Raw genomic sequence first — 21058 nt, forward strand, 5'->3', positions numbered from 1 at the left:
TTGGGCTGAAATTTCAAACTTCATTGTTTAAATACACAAATGAGAATAATAGGAAAACAAAAAAGTACAATGATGGAAACGTTGGCAAATCTATTGACAATTCCAGTCGCCTTCTACTCTGTTCATCTTGTGTGACCGCATTTTGCAGCTGCTGAGTCAGTAAGCCTCTGACTGCAGTTGGAGGATGCCATCCTGTTATTGTCTGTTGCTGTTGGTGGCCATTCACAAATGGAGGGTCGCTGTCTCGGGATGTTGTGATGCAGGGCTTCCCAAAGGTGATGATAATTTCTGAATGGAAGGCAGGAAGGCAGCTCCTCCACACTAGAATTCCTTAAGACAGCTGTGTGTCTGGCCTGGCATTTTCCTTGTGTAGGTCCACACACACACACACACGGGTCCTGTGCTCAAGCGGCACATTCAGAAATTGAGCTGGAATGATGTACCACCAGTGCACACCATGGGCATCATAGTTAGGGGGGAAACATTACCCAGGGTCCACTTGGGGGGGCTTCAAAGCATGGAATGAAAAGAATGTGTGACAGACATGGATCAAGAGGAAGGGGCCCACAGCGACTGCTCATATATTTTGCCCAGAGTTCCATGGGACACCCCTGGTGGACACAGCACACTTTCTTTGATGTTTCTCATGTTTATTCTGCTATTAACTTTTTTTTTTTTGCTGTTTGTATATTTCATTTATGAGATGCTGGTCATTTTTTATAGCATGTGCTCATCAAATGTCGATACACACCCTGCACCTCCAACTCCTTCACTCCCTGGTTAAGTAATAAATTTGGCTGCAACAACGGACTGCTTTTCAACAAGTTTCTGGTGAGAATTTTATTATATTCTAAATCTGACAATTGTACGATATTCTGTATTGCATTTAAGTAATTTCATAAGGCCTGGAAAAATAAGTTATTTATAGGCTTTTATGACCCATGTTGAATACAGTGGTTCTTGTATGATTTTTATAGGTGGTTTCAAATTTGGGGATTTTTATTTTTCGGTTCATCGAATGTTGAGGTTGCTTTTATGTTCAACTTAATTTAAACTACCATCCTTTAATTTTGAAATATGCTTGTATTTAAGATGAGACTGTTGCTCCGGTGTCTTAAAATCCAGTTACTTTTACATTTAAGCTGAGGGTCACCACATTGCTCCCTGGTGGGAACTGAACCTGCAGGCTTTCTGACTGGCAGTTCCCCAGTGTAGACACTTCCTATGCATACACACAGACGAGGCAGTTTAAATTGCATTGAGCTTTTTGGGGTACACGCAAGCCTAAAACGTGATGTCCACACATCCCATGCCAGACCCCAATGACAGTCAGCTCCCAGTCAGCCTTGATCCTAATTTTTGGATAGAACTAACATTGATCTACAGCAAGTGTGTACAAATAATCTGCTTTGAGGTTCACAGTCTACACGTGAAGAGTTCAGCTGCTCTTCTGTTTACCTGCTGCTCTGCTGTAAAGTAAAAAATTAACAAAGAAAAAGCAAAAATGCAAAGGTATAGCGGCTACTCCTCTCCTTCCCTTCACATCCACATTCAGCCAGGAGGGTCAGCTATTAGGCCTCATGATCGTGAACCTTCCAGATGGGTCGGGGATGTACCATTTTTCCCAGAGTTCCTGGTGGGCACAGGGGTAATCCCAAGGCTTGAATCTGCCGTTCCAGTGAAGAAGTTGAGCTTCCTGGAGGAAGTTCTCGGAGTAGCGGGCATCGGGGCTCCACCCTGAGTTTGAAGAGAAGAGTGAATCATAGAGTGGGTCTCTCGCTAAGCATATCCTCCATACATTCAGCTCATTAATGTTTACATGATTTCCTCATAGGACAATTGCCGGCAACAGATGTCAGCGTAATGTGTGTTGGTATGCTGTACACTCATGTTCCCTCCTAATCTCTGTTTGCATTTTCTGCACAAACAAAACAACTGTTTTATACAATATATCATTATTTCTTTTATCTACTTTGTGATGCTGTGAAAGGTCCTACACAAAAAGGGCAATTTATTGCTCTGCCTAAAATGAATGGACTAATGCTGACATCAGAAGTTTCCATAGACTTGGGGTGAATTCTTTACAACTCACTTAATAATCTCTCCGCATATTTTATACTATCAGACTGTAAATTTGACATATTGTTTAAGACATCTGCATTGTAATTTTTTTCAACAATGTTCACAGGCAGATTATTTAACTTTTTATTGACTATATCATAATTCCAGTGGGTCACAAGTTTACATACACTTGGTTAACTGTGTCTTTAAACAGCTTGGAAAATTCCAGAAAATGATGTCAAGTCTTTAAGCAATTAGACAATTCAATAATTGGAGTCAACATGTGGATGTATGTTAAGGCCTACCATCAAACTCACTGCCTCTTTGCTTGACATAATGAGAAAAATCAAAAGAAATCAGCCAAGACCTCAGAAAAAAAATATGGACCTCCAAAAATCTGTTTTATCCTTAGGACCAATTTCCAAATGCCTGAAGGTTCCACGTTCATCTGTACAAACAATAATATGCAATTATAAACACCATGGGACCACACAGTTGCCATACCGCTCATGAAGGAGAGGCATTCTGTCTCCTAGAAAACGTACTTTGGCATGAAAAGTGCAAATCAATCCCAAAACAACAACTAAGAACCTTGTGAAGATGATGGAGGACAGAAGTAGACAAGTATCTGTATCTACAGTAAAACAAGTCATGTATCGACATAACCTGAAAGGCTGCTCAGCAAGGATGAAGCCACTGCTCCAGCACCACCATAAAAAAGCCAGACTGCAGTCTGTATTGGCACATGGGGACAAAGATCTTACCTTCTGGAGGAATGTCTTCTGGTCTGATGGATCCAAGATTGAACAGTTTGGGAAAAGGGTGAGGCTTGCAAGCCAAAGAAAAGCATCCCACCCATCAACTCTGGGGGTGAGAGCACCATGTTGTGGTTGTGCCTTGCTGCAGGAGGGACTGGTGCACTTCACAAAATAGATAGCATCATGAGGAAGGAAAATTATGTAGCTACTGTATATTGCAGCAACATCTCAAGAGCCTAGCAAATAATAATAATAATTCATTACATTTATATAGCGCTTTTCTCAGTACTCAAAGCGCTATCCACACAGGGAGGAACCGGGAAGCGAACCCACAATCTTCCACAGTCTCCTTACTGCAAAGCAGCAGAACTTGAAGCTCAGTCGCAAAAGGGTCTTCCAAATTGGCAATGACCCCAAGCATACCTGCAAGGTGGCTTGAGGACAACCAGGTCAAGGAGTGGCCATCACAAAGCCCTAACCTCAATCTGATTGAAAATTTGTGGGGAAAACTGAAAAAGCATGTGTGAGCAAGAAGGCCTATGAATCTGTCCCAGTTACACCAGTTCTGTCTGGAGGAATGTGCCATAATTCCAGCTTATTGTAAGATTCTAGAAGGCTACCCCAAACCGTTTGGCTCAATTTAAACAATTTAAAGACAATGCTACCAAATATTAACAAAGTGTATGTAAACCTGTGATCCACTGGAACTGTGATATAGTCAATAAAAAGTGAAATACTCATGTGAACATTGTTGGAAAAAAAATTACTTTTGCCCTGCACAAAGTAGATGTCTTAAACGATATGCCAAATGTATAGTTTGTTAGTATAAAATCTGTGGAGGGGTTATTAAGTGAGTTTTAAAAAATTCACCCTAAGTGTATGTAATGCTACCTGCAGGTTAGACTCTATTTTTATCTCACCTTTCACCATTGACCCAGTCCAGTACACAACAAGTTTCTGTGATTCCAGTCCTTCAAATCGGGGCTTTTAACAAAAATTGTATTCCAAGAAGGCATGTAAAGATATTGATTTGCTTAATTTCCGTTTCAGACTTTTTAAGATCCTCTAACAGGAAGCCGCTGTTTGTGTGCCAAATTTTTTTTTTTAAACGAGGCTCATTCTGATCTTCTCGTCGTTGGATATACTGTAGAATTTTCCATTGCTAGTGTTTGAGGCTTGTTAGTAAGTGAACTTCTGCAGCTGTAAAAAATCATTCAGTTTTGTTTGGTACTAGCCACAGTACCTGTCGAAGATGGCTAATCGAATAAAAAATATTTGCTGTTTCTTGCACTGTTTGTACCTCCAGTGCCTTTCTTCTGAATATGCGTGTGTGAACGTCTCATCATCAGTGCTCTGTCCCTCAAGTGTGTCCCGTAAAGCCCTCTTCTCAGACTTTGTCAATATTTTTGAGACACCTTTCTCACCTCCTGTCTGGTTTTTTACCTGCTGTCTTTGAAGGCAACTCTCTCAGAGTGTCTCGCATGCTTTTACTCCAACTCATTTGTCTCACCCTCTTTTGTTGCGTCACTAAAGCCAAACTGACCAATCAAATTGCCCTGAAGGACTGGATACATAAACCTTAGTGCTTTGTTATATAGTAGATAGTTCTCTTCATAGTGATCACAGTCAAAGAGGTACTTTAAATGGAAATGACTTCAGTACATGCCTCATGATGTGTCCATCTATCAATTTTGCAATCTCCTAATCCTCTCGCCTTTGGTTTCCATGTCAGTGTGTCACTGCTCTTTGTATTTCCAACTCTAAGCTCATTCACCATTTCAAGTCCATTCTGATGTCATATTTGGAATTGCATTTTAAGTTAGAGGGTTATCCTCACACCATATTTGCATCTAAGCCATACTGCCCCTGGTAGCCACTTGGGATGCTGTAATCATAACACGGTTAACCAATTGAACCTTTCAGACCACCAGTTTGAGATGATATTGGCAGCTGATCATTTAAAAAGACAAAGTAAGACAAAGGCCACTAAGTAGGATAGATTTGGTAAAAGGAAGCAGAATATCTGGGCAACCTCTGAACCAACAAGTGAGTGAACTGATGGATTCCAGAAAACAGAAGAAAAGACCAAGCTCTTACCCAGGTGTCGGATGTGCCACATTGGATTAATCGTGGAGTGTTTCTGATGGAACACAAGCAACATTGGAGGTGTGGCTACACCTCCTGCCATTGCACTACTGTAGAGGTTATCCCTGTGAACGAAACCACAAGAGATTTTAAAGGTCAGGTGGAAGTAAAGCAAAGTGCAGCTGCAGAATTCTACCACATTAACAATTTTGAAGGAAAACAAAAATTCTGTTGTTTCTTCTAAGATCACTCTTCAGAATTTGGAGTGTGCAATTCAATGAACCAACTGTTCACAGAGGGCTTTAGAAGTATAAACTACAAGTGATACAAATTCTAATAGTTCAAGTGCAGACAAGGTAAGATGGGCATAAAGTCAAATGTTTACAAGCAAATTGCTACTTTAAAGTGCACTTCATAATTGCAAAAATTAATGCAATATCTATCTATCTATCTATCTATCTATCTATCTATCTATCTATCTATCTATCTATCTATCTATCTATCTATCTATGTCTTTGAAGGAGTTTGTAGAGCCACAGGTAGTGAGTATCACAGCTATTGATGCAGCACTATCTTCTTCAGTTTTTGCTCCATCAAAGATTGTCATATTTTCTAGTAACCAAACGACAAAGCTAGCTAATGTTTATGAAGCGTGAGCAGAAACATGTTACTGTGTGTTGTTTGCAGGAGCACATCCAAATTTTTTGATGTTTTGTTTTGTTCCAACATTAAACACATTTAGATTTTTTTCATATTATTTTGACTCTTTTATTGGGTTCCCAGTGATGTCGCTGCATCACCATTGTGTGTCCAGATATTCCTTTATGCTCTGTGATTTGGTGATTTTGTGGTGGTGACTATGATGCGCACAGGTGGTGTGGTGCATGATGTCGATTACCACCATGCTACAAATGGTAGTACACACAGCGAAGGGGTCTGAACATCGACCAAGCAAAGTCAGAGACATAGCAGTCAAGAGACAAAAAACTAGAATCAGAACAAAAACAACAAATGAATAGGGGTGGAAAAGTTTTTTGGACCATTGGTTCATTTTATGACTAAAGAGTTGAAAAATTAAGGAGGACTTTTGAGGGTAACAAACCCTGTTCATGACTATTTTGCCAAATTTGTCCCCAGGAGACAAATAAAGTTCCATCTGTTTACCTAATCTCATCAGAAAGACTTCCCTCCATGCCACTTTTTAAACCATTGTTCACTAGAACCTTCAGTGTATCATCCTGAACACATCAGGCAGGAGTCTCCTTCATTTGACATATACCGGAGGATATTTTATTTTCGCAAGTGCAGCCGGCGTATAAAGTTGAGTATTGTTTGGCCCCACACTTGCAAGGTGAGAGTTGCATCTGCGCTCTTGGCATTAAAGCAAACTGTTAATGGTGGACATACGACTCTCTTGTTTTGCCTCCTGATTCTGATTTTCATAAACAGAATTGTGCACCTGACATAAAGAAATTACCCAGCTTTAAACACTGAAGGTTGCAACTCTGTTGTGTGTGGAGGACAATATGCTCTAAATTTAATGACGAAGCCCACACCAGAATTGTTCACAAATGATTGTGGAGGGATCAGGGATCCAAGTCTGGGCTCATGGCTCAGTTCTTGTTTATTCTTAGCAGGTAAGTGGGGACACGACTGCAGCCAAGTGATGGAGTTGAAAGTAACCCAGGCCTTTTTCGTGAGCAATGAAAGGTTAAGTGGAAGTACTGCTTAACAGAGACCATGCATGAGGTCCATCCATCCATCCATCCATTATCCAACCCGCTATATCCTAACCACAGGGTCACGGGGGTCCGCTGGAGCCAATCCCAGCCAACACAGGCGCAAGGCAGGAAACAAACCCCGGGCAGGGCGCCAGTCCACCGCAGGGCGTGCTCACACACACACACTAGGGACAATTTAGGATTGCCAATGCACCTAACGTGCATGTCTTTGGACTGTAGGAGGAAACTGGAGCACCCGGAGGAAACCCACGCAGACACGGGGAGAACATGCAAACTCCACGCAGGGAGGACCCGGGATGCATGAGGTTATTCTCAGCAATGTTATAAGCTGTGGGAAGTGACTGAAAAACAATGAGATTATGAAAAGAGAGACACAAAAAGAAGTTCCTCCATGGGGCTGCAAGGTCCCTTATTGTAGGGTCAGAGGGTGGTACTCAAAAATCTGGGAAGATGTCAGGTTGTAGTTGCTGCTGAATCCAATTCAGAGAAATGTGTTTTGGCATAAGGCCCCTGAAGGTGTTAAACTTTTTCCCTGTATTTGTTTAGTTTTCTTTTTGGGACAGAATTCTGTTTTATCTTCACCACTGTCCTTTCAATTTCATGGGCACTACCATCTTATAACGTTTTCTAGGGCTACTACCAATTATGTTATCGGACACTGCATCTCCATTATGTCATGATCATTTCCTTATAAAACATGGTAGCACCCAGAGTTGTAGCATCTAAATTTTTGAATTAAAAAAAAAGAAAATCAAAATTGGTTCCTGATTTTGAGTCTAATGAGGGTTTGTTGCTTCTAGTTATGGCTTTGACATTTCAGCTTTCCTTTTCACTCTTGAATTGAATTCTCGCCTGCATGTACTCCTGGTGTCGATCTTCAGCCTGTGTTTTCTGACTATCCTTAAACTCGGCCTTCTCATAATTTTCTCATTTCCTAAATCCTCCAATATCTACTGTATATATGTTTTTGTTTTTAGTCCTCCAGGACACCTGTGAATTCACCAGAAGGAGGTGAGAAGTGTAACTATTTAAAGCAGGGGTGCCCAGCACCAATCCCAGAGGGCTGCAATGGCTGCCGGCATTCATTCTAACCATTTTCTTAATTAGTGACTTGTTTCTGCTGCTAATTAACTTTTCTTGTCATATTCATAATTGACTTACTATTTAAAAAACAGCTTCCTCAATTGTTTCTTTTTCTCTTAATTAGCAGTCAAACAATAATGAGACACTATGTGACTCTGCTCAGGTCGATAAAACATTTTGATGGTTTTGTCAGAAAAAATCGGGAGTGGTCTCCCCTAGACTTTCTCATATACTCAGATATGGGGATGGATATATGAGGAGTAAATTGCAAGACGATGATTATATCTTTATATTCTATACATTAAAGAACCATCAACAACAAATCAAATCAAATTAATAATATATTGAACAATTATTATAAAAGTAAAGTTGAATAAATCAGATTCTGCAGCTGCATGAATAAAAGGTAAAGTACCACTTGCGGTTAACAGACATAGCCCAAAAATTGACAGAAATCAGCGTTTTGTACCTAATGCTTGTATGCAAAATTTGGTTGACCTAAATGAAATTGCGCTCAAGTTATTGTGTTTACACACACACACACACACACAGACAGACACAGAGACATAATTCCAAAAATGGTATTTTTGGACTTGTCAGTCTAAAACGTTGAGATTCATCAAAATCTCAAAATGGAATTTTCGGAAGATTCCAATACTTTCCCTGTACTTTGTATACAGGAAAATCAGGGAGGTCTAAAACATCAAGATTCATCAAAATCTCGACATCGAATCTTTGGACGATTACAATACTTTCCCTATACTTCGTATACAAGAAAGTAAAAAACAAAAACCACCTGTTTTGGAAATGTCTGCTATGGCAGAATGAGAGCACCGGCAACCCATGGAGGTAAATAATGGGTTTAATTAACAACAAGAATTGTTTTCTAGTTAAGAGACAGTGTAGTTTTAACAGCACTAACAGAATTTCAAAAGATATCTGGTCTTAAAATTAATCTGAATAAAAGTATTCTCTTTCCAGTGAATTCACAAGCATATAATATTGGATTAGACACCCTACCTTTTACCATAGCAGATCAGTTTAAATACCTAGGGGTAAATATCACAAGTAAACATAAAGCTCTTTATCAACAAAATTTTGCCATCTGTATGGAAAAAATTAAGCAAGACTTGCATAGATGGTCAACCCTTCATCTCACTCTAGCCAGAAGAATTAACGTTGTTAAGATGAATATCCTTCCTAAACTTCTTTTTTTATTTCAAAACATTCCAATATATATCAATAAATCATTTTTTAAACAGATTCAACAATAACCTCATTCATCTGGAACTCAAAACACCCACGTATCCGAAGAGCAACCCTACAAAGACCTCAGGCAGAAGGTGGCATGGCTTTACCTAATTTTCAGTTTTATTACTGGGCAGCAAACATACAAGCCATAAAAACCTGGACACAAATAAATGAACATACACAGGCTTGGTCCACAATAGAAGTAAAATCCTGTAGTACTTCTTTATATTCCCTGCTCTGCTCTCCAATAAATGAAAGTTATCGCAAATATACTAATAACCCAATTGTGCTTTACTCACTCAGAATATGGAAAATCTTTTATCGGTGGCACCTTTGCAAGAAAACCACCTCTTTCAACCCTCACAAACATATCTAGTTTTTAATACCTGGAAAAGTTTTGGGATTAAAATGCTCAGAGATCTTTATATAGACAACATATTTGCATCTTTTGAACAATTACGTTCAAAATTGAACCTCCCAGCTACACATTTCTTTTACTATCTTCAAATTAGAAATTTTGTTAAACAGAAATTGCCTGATTTTCCCCACCTTGCACCCTCCACAATGCTGGAAAAAATACTGCTCAATGCCGAGGAATTAAACACCATTTCCGCATTATATAAAATCCTATTAGAGTCCCTACCTTTCAAAGATCCAAGAGGACATTGGGAAGAAGATCTCTTAATCAATATATCAGAAAAGGAGTGGAAGGTAGCATTGCAGAGAATTCACTCGAGCTCCATATGTGCAAAGCATAGAATTATTCAACTAAAAATTATATATCGAGCTCATCTGTCTCGCTCCAAACTGTCCAAAATGTTTCCAGGGCAAGATCCAACCTGCGAACGCTGCAACCAAGCTCCTGCCTCACTGGGTCACATGTTCTGGGTCTGCACCAAATTAACATCATTTTGGACAAAAATATTTTAGTGCCTTTCAGACAGCCTTGGTATCACAATCCCTCCTAACCCATTAACAGCTGTGTTCGGTGTTCTTCCAGATGGACTTGAAGTGGAGAAGGACAAGCAAACGGTGATTGCATTCACTACACCTTTGGCACGCAGACTTATTCTGTTTAAATTGGAAGAATCCTAACTCTCCTCTGATAAGTGGGAAACTGATGTTTTATATTATTTGAAATTGGAAAAAATCAAATTCTCAGTTAGAGGATCTGTACAAAATTTTTTTAAAACCTGGCAGGATCTGATCAATATTATTTTAGAATAAGAGAAATAACTATTACCGCATTTAATTCCCTTCTCCATCTCTTATTTACATATATATTTATTGCTCCCTTTCCTTTGCTTATTGTTGTCTTATTAAAAAGCCCTAAGCAATTCTCCTTCGGCTAAGCTCTCCTTCTCAGGGGTGGGGTTTGATTTGTCTTTAATTTGTTTGGTTATAAATTGATCTATTTGTATGGAATGATTACAATAAAAATTAATAAAATATATTTAAAAAAAGAGACAGGTTGGAAAGAAATAGGTTGCACTTAGCTGGTCCTCTGTCGTCTCACTTCACATGTCATGTTTGTTTGGCTGCCATTTAAGGAAAAAAAATCAATTCAGAGGATGGGGTCTTTAAAAACACAGCAGTTAAAATGAAGGGGATAGAAGTCAATTAACAACAAAAATGAGTCCCTGATGAAGAAAGAGGCAGGAAGGAAAACCAGCAGCCACTGCGGCCCTCCAGGATCAGAGTTGGACACCCCAAGTTTGAAGGGAAGTCTGGTCAGAATTATGGAGACACTTGTTGCCACAACACTGGCCAGTAAAAGGGAATAAAAACTGTGATGTCTGTCCTCTTGGGCAGGGGTGACCAACTTAGTTTCTTGCGCACCACAGTGACTGCAGGTTTTCTTTTTCTGGTTAATTTATTAACCAGTTACTACTGCTAATTTATCACAATTCTTTTGCCTAAATTATAATTATTTGCTTAATTATTTTTCTTTAATTACAACCAAACAGAAAGAGCTACAAAGCAATCCAACAGATGACCAGCTAACTCAAGGGTGTTGAACAGTTCGGCAGTGGCACCATGTTGATTCCAACCAATCTCTGGTTTAACTGTTAATGATGGTGATTATTTAACTCAATGGCTTATTATTATTCGTATTGTGCCACACCAGTCATTTTCAAAATTGGTTTTCTTTTTCCGGAGATCGCCATAAAAGTATTTTCTGGACCTGAGCAGATCAGTATTTCTCAGAGCTTCATTTTTTTAATTTCATACATTTTATTGAGAAGGAAATTGAATGAAACACACAGGTGCACATGAGAGCTAAGCTAGTCCGGTCATCTTTTGCATCTCTTTATTGTCCGGCTGCTCATTAAAGAAGAAATGAAAACATACGTTAATTAAAATGAAGGCAACCTAGTATGTGCCATTATCATGAGTGATTAGTTACTATTGGAGAAAACGGCTGAACAAGTTCCTGGAGGGATGTTAAGATGGACACCCCTACTCTAGCACAGGGGTCGACAACTCCAGTCCTAGAGGGCCACAGTGGCTGCAGGTTTTCATTCTAACCCGTTACTTAATGAGTGAAATGTTTCTGCTGCTAATTAACTTCTTTTGAGCTATTTTTACTTGACTTGTTTTGGAAGACTCAGACCCCTTAATTGTTTCTTTTTCCGTAATTAGCAGCCAAACAATAATGAGATACAAAATGTGCCAAAACAACTGGTGTCCATCGTACAATATCTGAAAATAAAGAAAGATGAAGGTCTCAGGAATGTCGATCTGCTCAGGTCCCCAAAACATTTTAACAGTGCTCTTAGAAAAGAGAAAATCAATAATTTTGGACTTTTATGCCACTGCACAATGAGAGCAGCAACAAGCCATGGAATTAAAGAGCGGGTTTAATTAACAACAAGCATTGGTTCCTAATTAAGGAACTGGTTGGAGTGAAATTGGTTGGAGTTTGAGGCCCTAACTTAGCTGGTCTTCTGTTGGCTCACTCACTTCACATTTCATTTCTGTTTGGGTGCCATTTAAGGAAAGAAATGAAGCAATTCAGAGGAATGATGAAGAAATTCAGGGGAACAAATCTTAAGAAAGCAATTCAATTAAAAAGGATTCACAAGAAGTTAATTAGCAGCACAAACAGGGCACTCATTAAAAAAAATGGTTAGAATGAAAACCTGCAGCCATGGTGGCCCTCCAGGACCAGACTTGGCGACCCCTGCTTAGCAGTTACCAAAATATACATTGATATAGTGGACGCATTAAAGCAAAAAGGAGGAAGATGTAGAAAATGCTTAATAGCAGTCAAAGATGTTCATTTTGATGTGGGTGCTGATATTTCACCTTTTTCAACACGTGCCATCTAAAACACACTGCAGTGATGCTATCTTTTTTTTATGCTGAAAATGGTCTGAGCTCAGAAAAACTACACACTGCAATACACATCCAGTTTTGGGAATTTTGAAGTGCTATCTTCCACTCTCCCCATTGGGAAACATGTTTTTTATGGAAAATGCCGAACTCACTGGACATTCTTGAGCATCCATTTTTCCAGCTGCTTTGTGATCTTCTGTCGTTTCCACTCGGTTATATTGGCCACAAACACCCCCGGATTAAAAGAGCAGGTGTTGGGACTGATTCCAAGGTCTCGCACAGCTTGTTTTCTATAGTCCAAGAAACCCATGTATGTGGTCTGTGGAGGAAAAGGAAAAAAGTTAACGTAAATGGAGAAGTTATTTAGTGTACAAATGTGGAGGTTTAATGACTCACTAGACAGTCACTGAAATGCTTTTATACAAAGTAATGAGTCATTACATTGGCTATTTATGTGCAAATCGGTTGACAACTTCCAAGTAGTATGGTACTGTAGGGACATTCAAAACTCAAAGTCATTTTGGCAAATGGGATTGGTGACTGCTTGTCAACATTGTTCTGATGTGTGATTTGATGCAGTGAATGTAATTATAAAAGCTGCACCATGAGCTTTTAGCTCCAGCACAATGGAGTGAAAACATGAAGAAACTCACTCTAGCATTTATTAGGTTATTAACTCTTTTCATATCTTTTTGATTTGACACTTTCAAAATACCAGGAGATTAAGGCTAATGAAGTACACACTAACTGAAAACCAACATTTTAACAATCAGAATAAAAAGCAAACAAAATCAGTTATCGCCTTTGGAAAATTCGGAACCCTACTTGGCATAAAAGTCAGTTAGGAGCCTTGTAACAAAGCAGTAGTGTTGATCGGCGAAATTTGTCAAAGCATTTTTCACAGCGAATATGCTGTATGGGCTGGTGACTTTGTTCGCTGAAAATTTTCCTGGAAATTCACCCTGTGGCTGGCTTAGGTGAAATTATTTTTCACTCTTCCCCATGTTGCTTTGCTAGGCCTATATTGACATCACAGAACTGTATCAGCCATGTGCATTACTTTCATGCAGGCATACTGTAAGATCCTTGCAGAGCTGCGTGATGTCACCACCAGGTCAGTACTCCATACTTCCACTTTGCATGCAATTAAAAAAGAAAAAAAAATGCAGAATTTTCATTTGAGGGACTCATTAGATGACCATAGTGAGAATATTATGAGTACTGCCCCTGGACATATAATGCTGTGCCCTGAGTACTGGCAGTGCAGCGGCGCATGGCTAATTTGCATGCAAAATTAGCCATTTCCCCAGCTACGATCTCAAAATGAACCTTAAAGGAGTCTTCCAAATTCTAGAGAAAGAAAACACATGTGACCCTGTGAAATAACAACAATAATAAAAGATTTATTAATATTTACAAGGCGTTTCTACCTTCTTTGAGGAAGGAAAAGTGCAAAGCATCTGTGTCGTAACTTAAAACAATGCAACGAGCCAGTCTCATATATATAATGGTGGACGGCCAGGTCGGGACACCTCTTTAGTGGAAGGACCAGGGGAGAGTGCAGACACAGGGCACTACCTACCCCAGAGCACTAGATGGCAGCCTTCTGGGTTGCAGAGGTGCCTTGGATTCCTACAGGGGTTCATAGGAGTTGGAGTTCGGCACAGCCCTGTTGGGTTTCAGGGGTGCCGTCAGAGGGTGCTGTAGGGACTGTGGAGCCTTACTTTTGTCTGGCTTCCACCTCACATGGAAGTGCTTCTGGACCACGCTAACTGTCTGCTGGAAGTACTCCTAACTGCAAGATAAAAGGAGCCCACTGCTATTGCTCCAGGAGCCTGAGTCGGGAGGAGGAGGATGAAGCTTGCCAGGAAAAGTGGAGGTGGATTAGAGACAGAGAGAGAGAGAGAGAGGAAGAAGAAGAAAAAAAGACAGTGCTGTGTGCTCTTTTTTTGTTTGTGCTTTGTGCTGGGCAGGTGGGAAACAGTTTTGGAAAGTGTTTCCCACAAGAAATAAAGCTGTGTGTGTGAAAGATCTTGTGATTGCATCTGTCTGTGCTGGGTTTGGAGACCTGGTGTGCACCTACAGGCCACTATATATATGTATATTGTGGCTGGTGACCGAGGCCCTTGCCCGATTGGGATGCCTCTCTCTTGTATGGACCAGGGCAGCAAGCCTGGTCGGGACAGTACCTTTCCCGGCAGCCCCCCTGGGTTGCATCAGTGCCTGGACTCCCACAGCGCTTCATGGGAGTTGGAGTTTGGTGCAGTCCTGTTGGGATCCGTGGGCGCCACCGGGGGGTGCTGTAGCTGCTGCTCGGCCCTACAGAGCAGCTCTTCCGCCACACCAGGAAGTGCTACCGGAAATAAGTTGTCAAGCACCTGCAGCACTTCCAGGTGTGTTATAAAAGAAGCCAGCAGCCACTACTCCCGGACCCAGAGTCAGGAGGAGGAGGAGGACAAAGCTTGCCAGAGGGAGAGTGGAGAAGAAAGAAAATGAAAAGGGAAGGAAAAGTATTGTGTTGTGATGGGGACTGTGCGAATGAGTGTGGATCCCCATATCTCTAAGACTAAAGTCCCTACAGCAGTAGTGAATATTTTTCAATAGATGACAGACACATAAAAAGGTCCCAGACTGACATCATCATGATAGCAAAGTTTGAAGATTGTGGAGCCAGCCTAGAACCGATATCAGATCAGATCAGATCATGACTGAGGAGATGGCAATAACGAGATGCCAAGTGAAGATGTGAATGTGCTGAAAATGTTTAGAAAGAAACAAGATGAATTGCAGAGAGAAGAGTAGTAGCAATATAAAAAGCTGAACTCTATAAAGCTAGACAGTATAATGGAGTGTTTCAGAAATAAAAAAGGAATTAACTATAATGGCTGATGGTGGGTAGGCTGACAACTTGGAGCTTTTTAATTCCAGCAACCAGAATAGTGAAGATTTATGCATGGTGATCAGGCCAGCACTGCTGCAGCATTGGCAGTGGGGCTTGAAGAATAATGAGCTTACCTGCATCCCAATACTTCTCACCATTTCATGAGTGGAAGGGAGATCACAGTCTGTCGCAAAGGCTGCAGCATGGCCCGGCTGAATCTTAGTGTCGTACAGGTCCTGGATATCACCTGGTTTATGAGATACAAAAATATGAAAGAAAGGAGAATAGAATATTTTATTCAAGGTCTTCTAGGTACAGTATTATAGACTAACAGGGTGTTGACATTATTTTCACATTTTTTTTCAGTCATGCTTTCTTCTCATTTATTTTCATGACACTGTCGCATTTCTTCTGCTCATTATACAGTAGTCAGTGACTTCCACCAAGAAACTGCCGTCAAAAACTATGGTGACACATGGCTTTGCGGATCTGCAGTTGGATGCTTCTTGATAGGATAGTCATTAGTTGAACATCACACATGGACGAGTTTATGGGAGTTCAGTGGTTAGTGCTTCTACTCATAGCTCCAGAATCCTAAGTTTGAACTTGGTTGCTATCTGGGATATCTGTGTGAGATATTCTCCAAAATCTAAGTTTTTCCTTCTACAGATAAATGTGTTTGGTTAATGGACAACTTTAAATTAGTCCCATATATGTCCGTATGCTAGTGTGTCCAATGATGGACTGGCACCCTAGTCAGAGATGATTCCCACCTTGCCTTGTCTGATTGTGCCAAGATGTGTCTTGGCAGATGTGACTCTTAAATGAGTTTGACAATGAATTACTTCAATTAATTATTCGTCACATATAAAATTGTCTTTACTCTCCTCATATTCACCTCTAGTAAAGACTTTCTGTTCAAATTTTCCATTAATTTGTGTTTTTTTGTTATAAATTGTCTGGCTTTTGTTAGGTTTTCTGGGGCAAATGCTGTATCAGGTTGACAGATGATAGTGCTGAGTCCTATAGCCAACCTTCAGGGCATAAAGAGATTGTGGTATGAATGATCCTGTAGATGTATGTGTGCAGTGTGCCCTGGACAGGAATATAAGAGGGGACATGGGAATGACAAAGCTGAAGCCTTGATGAAAACATCTAATGCTCCTCTGGAAGGCTAGAGGTGGGTGACCCAGCACATAACAATGACACCTCACTATCTCCTTGTAAAGGGAATGAGACAAGGGAGGAAATGCCAAAGGTTGTGATACCACTTAGTAATAAGCGACACTATGGTCCCAGAACAGAACATAGGCATCATTTTTAGACATGGCCTTTTAAGTTCACCTGAGAGCTCTGAGGTACCAGAGACTGCTAGAGATGGTTCTAACATGGAAGGAGAGTGGGGTGAACGGTCAACTGCAATTAATATGAGAACACTGGGGTCTGGGAGAGGGTAGCAGAGGGGAAGGTGGTAGTGCTGTGGTTAGTAAAAGTGCAAACAAGACCTCTGGACACATAGTAATAATAATAATTCTTTGCATTTATATAGTGCTTTTCTCACTACTCAAAGCGCTCAGCAATTGCAGGTTAAGGGCTTTGCTCAAGGGCCCAACAGAGCAGAGTCCCTATTGGCATTTACGGGATTCGAACCCTAGCCTCAGAGCCACCACTCCGCCTGTTCAAAACCTGTGTAGTTAGGCCCAGGAAGTGGTAGTGTTGTGTTTACTTTCTAGGCATTTTCAGTATCAATACCTTTGCTTATTCCTGTTAATAAAGGCACTATAATTTTGTACTTTGTACATCTTGGATGAGGAGAGCTGCTAGAAGGCCCCCTTATATCTCAATATTCAAAGTTACTTGACATTTTTAAGACTTCCTGATAAGGCTTATTAATACAGGCCATACAGACGTATAATGTTACCTAAATTATTTTTTGCATGAGAAAACGTATTGAGAGGTCTTACTTAAAATAAGGTCATGAATTGACACAGCTGAAAATATCTAAATTATGCAAATCAGCTGACGGGGAGGACCATTACTGCCATGTAAGTAACTTCACCTGCACCACTTTCCATTTATCAAGATGTGGTCGATCTGTTTGGTAGTGGAACTGTCAGGCGACTTCCATATGAGCTTATGGATGTTCTGGTATGGAAAGATGGTACCGCCAATTACACAGATGATGTCTATGCAGAAATTGACAAAACATTCATTGTTTTATTCATAACACCACATCCATGCTTGCTCATAGCTATCTCACGGTTGGTGTTGTCAGTTCCGACCTCTGCATTCATATTACCCATAATCAGTAGCATATCATGTTCAGAAACTTTAGTGACTGCTTGTTGTAGTGCCTCATACCAGTATTCCTTATCCTCCTCATTTGTTGGAGCATAACAATGCAGGGTGTTAAGTTTGCAGTGTTTAGAATTAAAGTGTGCTCTGATCAGCCTATTGCTCAATGGTTCCCATTCCAGCAAGCTGTTGGAGTGGTTTCTGATGGAGTCTGGCATGCTACAGTGACATATCATCTCTCCCACCCTCTTTCTGCTTGCCATTAACTGGATCATGTGGAGGACAACAGTTGACAAACCTAGAGGAATTCAGTGGGCCCTGTTATCCCAGCCTGAAGGTCTTGACTTTGCTGATGACCTAGCTGCCCTCTCTTCAAAATTACATCATTTGCAGGAGAAGACTGACAGACTGAATACCTTTGCCAATTGAATAGGCCTCAACATCAGTGCCTCTAAAACACAAGTGATGTGCATAAATGCCAACCCTGGTGCATCTATCAAAGTTAATGATGCTCTATTCGATTACGTGGAGTTTACGTATCTTGGCAGTCTCGTTAATAAGGACAGTGCAACACAAAAGGACATTAGAGCAAGACTTGGGAAAACACACAGCGCATTTGCAAGACTTCAGCTCATCTGGAAGTCCAAACATTGCAGCCTGAGAATGATGGTCAGAGTTTATAACAGCAATGTCAAACCTATTCTTTTTTATGGCTCTGAATGCTGCCTTATTGTAAAGAGGGACATGAATAAAATCAATGCCTTCCACAATGGATGTCTCAGGAAGATCTGTTGCATCTTTTGGTCCAAGAAGATCTCTAATGAAGACCTTTACAAGAACACTAAGAGCCAGAGTGAGTTGCTGGAGATCAAGTGCCGACACTTAAGATGACTTGGTCATGTCCTCAGAATGGACCTAAGGTTGCTCTGAGGTGAACACCACCTGGGAAAAGCAAACAAGGTTGTCCTAAAACAACCTAGTGGGGAACTGCAATAAATGAGCTGAAGGAGGTGAAACTAACATGGGTAGAAGTAGAATACGTAGCTCAAGACAGGACCAGATGGAGGCAAATCATTGCACCTTTCGGCACAAAGTGGATTAATAATAAAAATGGGAAGAGACAAGTGGTGAGAACTCAGGCAGGCTATTTAAAAGTTCTGATGTGCTCCCTGATTGGTGATGGTTCATATATATGGTCGGGGACTACTGTCTGCTAATTAGAATTTCCCTGTGAATGAAGTCCATGTTTGGTAAATTCATGTTCTTATTTTGGAAAAGTATAAAGTTCTGGCAACTGCACTGAACATTAGAGCTCACCTATGGATGGATGAAAGACATCGTTCCTGCCGGTACCTAGAAAACATGCCTCCTGCACTCTCTTGAAGCAGGTTAGAGCCGACAGCAGGAACCCCACATGTGCACACTTTCGTCAGTAGCTCTCCTTCGAAATCTGTATTATTGTGAGTGTCCAGCTGATACTATAAGAAGTTTAAGTGTATCCTTTCTTTAGTGTTATTTTTTCTTTTTCATTTTAGAATCACCGCCATATTGCTAGGAAAGGATATAATATTTTATTTTTTAATAATATGTTATATTTTTAATTTAATAAATATATGTATAGGCTTCTGGTTTAGTAAAAGCTGCAATCTCTAAAGAAACATTCCCAGGGAGCACGCACCCCCTGCTGGAGGCATTAAGTCAGCATTACATGAACTCTGCTGTCAATTGTAGCATAATAAAATAACTCACAAGTGATGAGCTTGGATAGGTCAACACCACTGCTGACGAAGTCCACCATATTTGCCATGCTTTCTCTAAAGGCACTACATAAAGCATAAAGGTTCCTACATATATTTTTTTTCTCAGGTGTTTTAATTAAATTTTCTTACCTTTTTATATGCAGAAATCTACCAAAAAATATATTTTCTTACCAGTTCAAGCGCCATTTACCTTGCACAATGACATCATCATCCAGGTAGATGACCTTTTCGTGTTTCAGAATGAGAAGTGGGAGATAGAAGCGGACAAAGTTCAGCTACAAAAATGGAGCAAAACACGTGATTAGACCTGTTAAAACTTTCTAAAACAACTTTGTTAAACAAGCCAAGTAAAAGCAAAAAGTACTCTTCTTATTCTGAATAGTGACTCTGTACTTTACATAGCATCAGTGTCTGTGTGGTGTGTGTGTAAAAGACTGCACAGGAGCATTACGGAGGACCAACCATTTCTTAATGGCAAACAGACACCTTCAGTTTTTTCTATACACTTTCCATAGTAACCACCATTCCATGAATCTTTTTGTACTAATTTCATATTTACTTGTTTCCATCTTTCTACAGTACTAGAGAACCAGCGAATGAAATGATTTGTTCACAGTCAGACAATGAGTTAGTGGTGGGAACTTAACCAGCATCGGATACATTTTATAGTCCAACTCTATAGTCCAGCCTCACCTTCCTCAAAAACAGCAGACACAGGAGTACAGAATAACCTAAGATAGACAAATGTCCAAAGAGATAAATCCAGAAGGGTATTTGAGGAAAAAAAACTATGAAAAAGAGAATGACTTCCATAAAGGAAGGTAAACCTTCGATTGTGATGGCCCTCAAGCTGATAGTGGTTGTCAAGCCTTTATAGAGGATATGATAATACTCTTGAAGATGATGCTACGGATGGTATGAAGCGTAAAAGAAAATTAAGGGGCAGTAATGCCTTCTGCTGTTTTGTAACAGAGTGACATCAGGATTGGGAGCACAAGCAACCAAGTGTAGCTTCTATGCTTTTTCTAAGGACAGGAGTACAATAGCCAATTTTCTCATGTGTTCGGGTGCCCTCTTACTCTTGCCAGTTAATTTGTACTGATAAGCAGGCATACATTACACAGTTTTACAGGTGGCAATGTGATGTATTTTATATGAGAAATCTTATTGATTGGCAAACAGATATAGTGAGGGCATTAGAAATACACTTGATCCCTTAGGTTTAAAAATCAAGGCAGAGGTAAAGAATTTAGAGGTACTCATTGACTCTGACCTAAACTTTAAATCACATATTAACCAGATTACTAGGACTACATTTTTTCACTTGAGGAATAGAGTAAAATGTAGACCCTTCACCAGTTTTAGCATTGTTACACTGGCTACCTGTGTCACTCAGAATTGATTTTAAAATATTACTAATAGTTTATAAAGCCTTAAATAATCTTGCTCCATCCTATATTGTGGAATGCCTATCCCCCTACACTCCAAGTCGTAACCTTAGATCTTCGAATAGAGGTCGTCTTATAATTCAAAGAGCCAAGCTTAAAAGAAGTGGTGAGGCAGAATTTTGCTGATATGCATCTAAAATTTGGAATACATTTACCGATAGAAATTCGTCTAACTAATACTGTGAAATATTTTGAAGAAATGCTAAAAAACGTTATTTTAATATGGCTTTTTTGTAGCTACACTTTAGTTGTATTCCAAATAGACTATATAGGTATAGAATTATCATATTCTTCAGGGATATGCAATCTGTACTAATCCCCACTATTCTCTGCTGTCTTTTCCGGTTCTTCTGTG

The 21058-nt window shown here is 40.0% G+C and overlaps 1 protein-coding gene across 3 annotated transcripts in view; it reads right to left on the reverse strand.

Moving 5' to 3' along the window:
- glt8d2 (glycosyltransferase 8 domain containing 2) overlaps window positions 1-21058 on the reverse strand; it is a 54645-nt gene continuing 33587 nt past the window's right edge. For 2 of the 3 annotated variants that reach the window (XM_051929114.1, XM_028817551.2), the window contains exons 7-11: window positions 19446-19530; window positions 15335-15447; window positions 12472-12638; window positions 4917-5029; window positions 1-1737 (exon numbers count right to left, since the gene is read on the reverse strand). In XM_051929114.1, the coding sequence (XP_051785074.1) occupies window positions 1565-1737; window positions 4917-5029; window positions 12472-12638; window positions 15335-15447; window positions 19446-19530 (651 nt within the window). In that variant the 3' untranslated portion in view covers window positions 1-1564. The remainder of the gene's footprint in view (window positions 1738-4916; window positions 5030-12471; window positions 12639-15334; window positions 15448-19445; window positions 19531-21058) is intronic. The other variant, XM_051929117.1, reaches the window with a different exon arrangement.

The sequence above is a fragment of the Erpetoichthys calabaricus genome, chromosome 1 (assembly GCF_900747795.2).
Source record: "Erpetoichthys calabaricus chromosome 1, fErpCal1.3, whole genome shotgun sequence".
Lineage (NCBI taxonomy): Eukaryota > Metazoa > Chordata > Cladistia > Polypteriformes > Polypteridae > Erpetoichthys > Erpetoichthys calabaricus.